Source organism: Octopus bimaculoides, chromosome 19 (genome assembly GCF_001194135.2).
Source record: "Octopus bimaculoides isolate UCB-OBI-ISO-001 chromosome 19, ASM119413v2, whole genome shotgun sequence".
Lineage (NCBI taxonomy): Eukaryota > Metazoa > Mollusca > Cephalopoda > Octopoda > Octopodidae > Octopus > Octopus bimaculoides.
The window spans coordinates 23,953,047-23,961,997 of record NC_068999.1 but is presented as its reverse complement, the minus strand read 5'-3'; the positions used below and the strand labels follow the sequence as shown (position 1 = coordinate 23,961,997).

General features: G+C 33.5%; 1 protein-coding gene across 1 annotated transcript in view; it reads right to left on the bottom strand.

The window, feature by feature from the left end:
• The window catches only part of LOC106873103 (transmembrane 9 superfamily member 2), a 66,432-nt gene that overhangs the window by 5,524 nt on the left and 51,957 nt on the right, over positions 1-8,951 (bottom strand). Inside the window, exons 10-16 of the mRNA XM_014920331.2 lie at positions 7,703-7,835; positions 6,133-6,194; positions 4,889-4,946; positions 4,063-4,120; positions 3,776-3,935; positions 2,759-2,910; positions 390-501 (exon numbers count right to left, since the gene is read on the bottom strand). Of these exons, the coding sequence (XP_014775817.1) occupies positions 390-501; positions 2,759-2,910; positions 3,776-3,935; positions 4,063-4,120; positions 4,889-4,946; positions 6,133-6,194; positions 7,703-7,835 (735 nt within the window). The remainder of the gene's footprint in view (positions 1-389; positions 502-2,758; positions 2,911-3,775; positions 3,936-4,062; positions 4,121-4,888; positions 4,947-6,132; positions 6,195-7,702; positions 7,836-8,951) is intronic.

The window sequence follows — 8,951 nt, the reverse complement described above, 5'->3', positions numbered from 1 at the left end:
ATATGTACATCTCTGATCCTGAGCAGGAGTAGTGGGGGAAGCATCATAGCCATGTGTTGAGAGGGATTCTTTGAAGTTTGAATAAACATAACAAAAGCAAAGTTTGAAGGTAATATTAGCCATTTTTCATACTTTGTTGGGGTAAGCAAATAGGAAATAACAGCTCCTACCCAAGGATAAAAAACCGTGTTACACAGTGTTATATTGTAATGGAGTATATCATAAATAATTGCTTTGCAGACATATCTAATCTCAACATGGTAAAATGAGCATCCACCTCTTCAAAGAGAACTGAATTTAAAATACTAAGTTATTTCAGAAAACTTGTTATACAAGACAGATGTGTGAGAATGTTGTGAAGGAGTAAATACTAGATGAAAAATGATTACCTCAGCACATAGGTGAAAATAACACAGCAAGATGGTAGCTTCAGAGCAAGTGATGATGAGGATGATGAACACAAGAAAGAGGAATCCAAACATATAGTATGTTTGATGTGACCTGAAATAAATTTAAAATAAAGAAGAAATCTTTTTTACTATCACAAAATATTTTACTTATTTACTCATTTTTGTCAAATATTTGGCAAGCTTACAAAAGAAAAGTTTCATCTCCAGATCACATAATTTATTACTAATTAACTTTTTAATCAACAAATATTTCTATTATTAGATGTATAATCAATTTGAAAACTGTTTATTATTACATGCATTTCTATATCTCAACCATTGTTTTGAAGTTAGTTATATGTTGTTAAGTGCAGGTACTGCTGTGTGGTAAGAAGTTTGCTTCCCAATCACATGGTTCCAGGTTCACTCCCATTGCATGGCACCTTGGGCAAGTATCTTCTACCATAGTCTCAGGCCAACCAAAGCTTTGTGAGTGGATTTGGCAGACAAACTGAAAGAAGCCCATCGTGTGTGTGTGTGTGTGTGTGTGTGTGTGTGTGTTTATGTCCCCATAACTTATGGTTCAGCAAAAGAGACAGGCAGGATAAGTACCAGGCTTTAAAAAAACATAAGCATTGGGGTTGATTCGTTTGACTAAAATGTTTCAAGCTGGTTCTCCAGCACAGCCATAATGACTGAAAGAAGTAAAAGATAAATGTATTTACCACAAATCTTTTATCAAGTAAGATGAGAAAAAAAAAACCCATGGTTGTATTCTGTACAGTAAATCAATTTCTCCAACAAAAATCTTAAAGCTGCATTATGAACACCAACACAGAGATGATGGAGTGAGTACATAGTCTCTGACATATTTTAAGCATTGGTCTTGAGACTACTGAGCTAGTAAATACAATTAAAACTTTAAGAAGATGCACCAAAACTTTATCTCAGAGTAATCAATCTCTTGAATTGTCTGCCACATGTTTCCATAAATATTTCTGAGACAGAAAGTGCATTTGGACAAAAAAATTTATACTAAACCAAGATTGTAAAGAAACTAATAACAAAGATAACTGCTGGTTCTTATTGTTCACTCCTATGTTGACTCTGATTGAGTAGAATTATGCTCCAAAGTATTGAGCCATGACCATTTCATGTTCGTCCAGCTCCAGTACATCCCAGACCACACTATCTATGGAATCATTTGTTCCTAAATTGATAGGGTAAGATTTGAAAGAGATTTGGATACTATCAGAAATAAGATGCAGCTTTATTTGTAATGCAAATTAAAAACACCATTTAGTTAGTAGGTAGATTACTTACCAAGTTCAACTGAAAGTAGATTATAAATATTGAGAGCAAAAATAAAAAATAAAAAGTAAGAAACCTAACGTCAAAAAGCTCCTCACAGAAAATGCAGAGAGATTTACACATCTCTACATTTATGAACTTTCAGCAACATTTTGTGATGATTGATACTTCACAAAAATATCGGACTTCTTTTGTACAATGATGACAGGTTTTGCTATGAATTTCATTTCTTGAGACACGTAATATATATTACAATAATATATTACTAAGATCAATACCATTTCAGAATCTGACTACAAATTTTTGACTAATTAAGTAACATTTTGTATTAGATATTTTTTTTATGTGTTTAAAAATGTATTTGTATACATTAAATGCAAATGTGAGTCTAAGTAATTTGAAAAGAGCTATTTTTTCACCTAAAATTATCCAAATTAGCTGAAAATATACTAAGTATAATCATAAGCATTAGCTACTTGTTATATATTAGAATATAATACTATAAAATTCTAAAATTGTTTACAATGACAAAGGCAGCTGACTAAATTGTGAATCAATAAACAGAAAAGTACCCCATAGTTCTTAAGTGTGACAAGGTAAAAAAAATCAGCCTGGTGATGGGCAGACAACCATAAGTAACATGAAATAATTCAATCTGAATATAAAGTCAAGTAATCAAATCATCCTTGATAAAACTAGAGATTATTAGTTAGATTACTCATTAGTTCTGATACTTTTGATCAGATAGCATATATTGCCAGAAGAAATATGCATTGTACATTGAAATTTACTGTGTGTGCTCAATATATGATGTGGAAACAAACTTGTGTACACCCATACAGGATACACTGTTATTTATAAATTTGGCCAGACCAAGCATTTTAAACTTGTTGCAAGAATACCTTAATCAGCATTTTCTGAAAACTACCTAGGTATTTTGTAGGTGTGTATGTGTTTTCAAAATGTCCAAAACTTGAAGAAATCTCTACAAGGAATGAATATAAATATATTCTGACATCTGAATAAGTCTGAGTAAAAGAGATGAAAATGTAACTTACCATAAACTGTTTAAAATGAAGAATAGCTGAATAAATATACAGCCAAAAGGTAACACTCCTCCCATGATAATGCCAGGTAAAGGCTTTGTATAGAATGACTGATCTGGGATTTGGCGTGGAATCAGATTAGTGCGCACAGGGTGCTCTATAGGCTGAAATGGCAGTTAAAACAATGTTATCAGAAAACTGCTATATACCATATTGTAACTCACTAAAATATATATTTACAAACAGAAACATAAAAAAAGAAGAAAAAATGGCTTATCTAAGAAACAGAAATTTCCCACCCTCACCACCTATTTTAACAAAATAGGCTCAGCCAGTGTTAGTCTATTAGCTTCGATGCCAACATGTTAAGACTTGCAACCTCATATTATGGACACAGCATCAGCCATCAACAAGCAACTTTATACCCATTTGTTATTAACCCCCACCCCAAGAAGGGGTTTCTCCCCTATTCCCCTGAAAACTTAAATGAAATGGGTGTCATTTTACTCTTGCTAGTGCCTTCTGTGTTGGTGGCATGGTAAAATGCAACCAGCCTATGCTGTAGAATGGTTAGAGATAGCAAGTGCATCTAGCAATAATAACTACACCAAAAATGAGGAAATGAACATAAGACACATTTCATCCAGTTTACCAACTAAGAAGGCTGTAAAAAATGCACCCAATACATAATGTAAAATGGCTGGTGATAGGGAGTGCATCCAGCAATAGAAACCGAAAACATTGGAATGTATGAATGAGATGTGCATCCTGTAAGGTATGTCACAGACTACCCAGCTTGGAATATTTGGCACTGAATAAGAAATGATATAAAATAGAAGGGACCTTTTAGTCCTCCCATATGAGACAACTTCTCTGGTACCAGTGATATAGCAAAATTTACCCAGTACACACTATAAAGTGGGTGGTGATAGGAAAACATTATGTCATAGAAACCATAAATCAATGAGTGAGTTGACTTAATAATCAAATAAATAATATTCCACTTATAAAAAGAAAATGTGTACTTACTCTTTTCTTGAAGCCAAAGTAAGCCCCAATAAATGTAAGTGGTACGGAAATTCCAAACCAAAGTGCCAACAGTGCCAGGAGGGTTGTAAATGGTATGGCTGCACTGCTGCTATTACCCCAAAGAATCAAGTTCAACAGGAAAAACATACTAAAAACGATTCTGTAAATAAAACCAGATTCCATTCAGTTCAAATAATACTTTCAAACATTTATATTCAGATTGCTAACAACCTGAGAGAGAACATTTCTATTCAAAAATACCACTTGTAACATTTACTCATACTTACCCTGGGCAAAGGAATGCAGTCAATAAAACATTTGATTTCCACTTTTCACCACCAAACACTATTTAAGAGAAAATTAAATGCAGTTATGATAAAATAAGACAACAGCAAAATCAGAAGAAAGTTGCAAAAAAATTATATTTACAAACTAACACAAAAAGAAATAGTAATAGTGGTTTCAAATTTTGGCACAAAGCCAGCAATTTCGGAGGAGGGAGTAAGTTGACTACACCAACCCAGTGTTCAAATGGTACTTGTTTTATCGACCCTGAAAGGACAAAAGACAAAGCCAACCTCTGCAGAATTTGAAAAGCAATTGTAATATTAAAAGATTTGCTAGCAATTCGAAATTTTTGAATTTGCTTTTATTCTTTTATTTGTTTGTCATTTGACTGCAGTTTTGTTGGAGCACTGCCTTTAGTTGAACAAATCGACCCCAGGACTTATACTTTGTAAGCCTAGTACTTATTTTATCGGTTTATTTTGCCGAACTGCTAAGTTACAGGGATGTAAACACACCAACATCGGTTGTCAAGTGATGGTGGGGGCAACAGACAGACAGACACACACATATATATGACGGGCTTCTTTCAGTTTCCATCTACCAAATCCACTCACAAGGCTTTGATCAGCTCGAGGCTATAGTAGAAGACACTTGTCCAAGGTGCCATGAGAAGGGACTGAACCTGGAACCATGTGGTTCGTAAGTAAGCTACTTACCACACAGCCAATATACAATTTATTTAAACTTCTAAACTGCTACTATTAGCCTAACAAATGTTGACAGAGTTTTTTTTTTTTTTTTTTCTTAATAGCATGAATAACTCACTTTTGTAAATTCTTGCAGAAATAAATCCAGCTGGTGTCCCAAGGCAAACATATAAAACCTTTAAAGAAAACAGAAAGATATGAAATACAAAACCACAAATATTTTCAAATTCATCAAACAGAACATACATAAATCAAATTGCTATAAATTGCAGATACAATGGCAATTACTTTAGAAAAAAATCAAAAAGAACTCAGCAGGAACTTGAAAACAGAGACATTTCGTACATAAATCTAAATGGACTTACAAGACATAAAATAAGTCTCATCAGAGGCAGATGAAATACACTATCAATTCAAACATTTTCCTTCTACTAGTATTTATAATTATGAATATAATGTACAGAGATACAACTATAAATGTAATGCATTAAACAACAGAAAAAACTTATGGTGAAACAAAATGATTCTGTTCTATAACAAATATGGTGCATAAAGTTTCTTTGCACATATTCCTAAAATAAAGCATTTCAGGTTGTGTCTGGGGAGAGTCATTTTCTTTTTGTGCCTTATAATTTAACACCCTCACCGGTAAAATTTCCACTTATTCCTCATTTTTATTTTCCTAAAATTTTCGTTGCATCTTGCAACCTTTTCAAACCAAATCCAAAAACAAAACATTTCATGAAAAGCATCTAACTTCACTCATAAAATAATCACTTTCTATGTACAGTTAAATTTGTCAGATTATATAGTAAATCAATATTATAGCAAAGCTCAACAGTCACAGCTAGTGGAGTCATTGGGATTTTGTCCAGATGGTTAAAGCATAACCCAGTCCCTTAGTAATAATCCCTTAGTAGCCTAGTTTATTTAGTGTAGGGCATTATATAATTGAAAACAAAATTCATATTATGAATTTTGTTGGCTTGCAATGCTCAGTATCCTTTTATTTCTGGCTTATTAAGAAGAGAATTATCCCTTAACTACACCAGTAAGCCTAATCCCTTCTCTCACTTGTTGTTGATGAAGACCAATTCCTCAGAATCCAAAGATAAAACATTGTAGAGAGGCAAACTGTTACAGAAGATACTTGTCAACTCAGTTCAATAAAGTTATAGTCTCAATTTCAGATGGTCCCCACCACCTCATCAACTGACCCTGCTTCTGATTTGCATTAACTAGCACTTTTAAAAAAGAACAAAAAAACTCTCAGATATTATTGTTCTCACTATGTACTAATTATTAATAGTGATTACTAAATATTTCACTAAAAGTACTTTTTAAAATGTGATACAAACTTACCATTGCACAAGTCATAAGAGCTCCTCGGTTGGCAGGTGAAAGGAAGCCAAGACAGGCAAATACTAAAAATGTGAAAAAAGTAAAAAATAGTGAGAGATCTTTATTCAACATTTTCAATCGGTTAGTATTCAAAATAATCTTGAGCTTAACTATGTTTCCTGTGTTCCACCTATCAACAGTCTTGCATAGAAAACATGCTGTGACGCTAGTTTCCAGCTGACAAGACTCTGGTCATAATTAAATGAAGACATTGTTAATCCATTCGTTGTCAGTTGTTACATAAAAAAGTTATGAAGGATATCTGAACCGACCTACTTAAATAGAAACTTGATGGAGAAATACTCATACTAGCAGAAAGTTATGCATATCTGTAAGCAATAGAATACCAACAACATTGACAAGAATAGTGGAAATTCCTGGACATCTCATCAAGAAGGCTATCTAGGAACAAGAGATAGCAACTAAATACCTGATCAACAGGAGTGGTGGGGGATGCCTCTAACCTCCAGGTCTTGATAGAAAATAATGATTATGCCTACCAATATGGAAGATATTACCCACATCATCATCATCAGCTGTTCAAAATACAACCTTACCATGAGATTTTACAGTGTTGTTAAAGCCATCTATAAGATTATTCTCAGGAAGAATTGTCCTGATAGTCATAGCGAAACCACACCAGAACCAGAACATATCCACACTTTTAAAAATAAACAATAAGGTGGAATACTCCAATAAAGACATCAACCTGGTGTACATACAATCGGCCTGATATTGTTCAATGGAACAGAGAACAAATGTCATGCACTGTTGTAGAGATCCACATTTGTGAATGTCTCATCAAAAATTAGGGAACAGAAGAATCTCACTGGAAAACTAATGAGAAACTTATATTTTATATAACTTGTGAGCTCTTACATCCTGGCTAAAGATTTTCACTTGTCTATTATCATAGGTGAACTGGGCTATGCAACAACAGATTTGCATAAAAACCAAGAAATGATAGGGCTCTCCAAGAACAAAAGCAAACTAATTCACATTTCCAAAATACAACTGATTAGTGGTACAATGGAAGCTTGTAAAACATTCCAGGAATTCTCCATTTCAGGTACACATAAACCATCATATGTACACATACATAAACAGTAATAAAGTATATACACTTGTGTACTAAAGTGACATCCACAACCACTACAAAAGAACAAGTTTATCCACACACACACATCTCATATATGTACATATTAACCTATTCATATATCCACAAGTCCCAACTTAAAACCTTGCCACTTTGCTAAAGACCAGCTTGAATTCTGCAATGGAAAACATTTTAATAAATCCCAAACAAAGAACAAACAAAATAATACAATACATACATCACATGCACACACAGAGTCATGAAGAATGAAAACTGTCTTAAAGTTTTCAAGATCATTCCACTTGGAATTATAGACTGATTCCAGTTGTCAAGAATTTACTACTGTTGTGTCACATGTATAACAATAGTAAACATAAAATTTAATACACACAGTTTGGACAGAATACACATGGAGCAGAAAGACATAACTGTTACCTAAAGTTATCAAAGTCATGAAAAATATCTGAATGCCATTTCCATTAATAACAGCAAGAAGCATCCCTTTCCTTGGGGGTCTGAACACATCTCCATGAACCAGTTTCCATCCAAATTCTTCTTGAGCATCTTCCTACATCAATATACAAAATGTCAGTATCAAAGAGAAAAAAACTGTTTTAGCTACTGAAGTAAATGTTATTCACATTTCATATAAAACTGCAATGAATAAAGTAACAAGAAAGACGACCTGTTATGCTATATCTAATAAGACCCAGATAGCAATTGATAGATCTAACCTAAATGGGATGAATTTGTTGTTAAGTCCAAGTTACACAAAATTGAACAAATCTTTGACTAAAACATTTCATCTAGTCTTTTTAATGGTATTCAATGTGCCTTCTCTTTTTCAAGAGGATGTGATTCACATATGATTTGGCTGCTATTTGTGACAGATCAAGGTCAAGTGACAATGTAGAGGCTCTCTTTGTGGCTAGCTGACTTTTATGTTATCACTTTAGGTATATACTTCAGAAATTTAACAGAGTATAATATTGTAAAGTGTCTTCTAGTTTAACACTACTTTCAAACTTGTTTCGCTTTGTGATCAAAATATGGACAATTATTTCTAAAACTTTATGCATAATGTAGATCTAAACACTAAGGTATACTGGATCGATACATTATAACAACTATCTTAACAACAAAGAAATGTGTGTATGTATACGTATATATGTATGTATGAATGTGTATCTATAAATATATATATATAGTCCACTCTGCTGAGTGGTTGGTGTTAGGAAGGGCATCCAGCAATAAAAATCCTGCCAAAACAGTCACAGAAGTTTGGTGCAGGTTTCTACCTGGCTGGCTCCTGTCAAATCATCCCACCCATGTCAGCATAGAAGGCAGACATTAAACAATGATGATGATGACATATATATTCATATATACATATATATATATATATATGTATATATATACACATACATATATATATACACATACAGAGAGGGTCATAGCCCAACTAATTAGGGAGCGAATCAATTTAGATGAGATGCAGTTTGGGTTCGTGCCAGGTAAAAGCACTACTGATGCCTTATTTCTAGTGAGACAGTTGCAGGAGAAATACCTAGCTAAGGATAAACCTCTGTACCTAGCTTTCGTTGACATGGAGAAAGCCTTTGACAGGGTCCCCCGATCCCTTATCTGGTGGTCAATGAGGAAACTTGGGATAGAAGAATGGTTA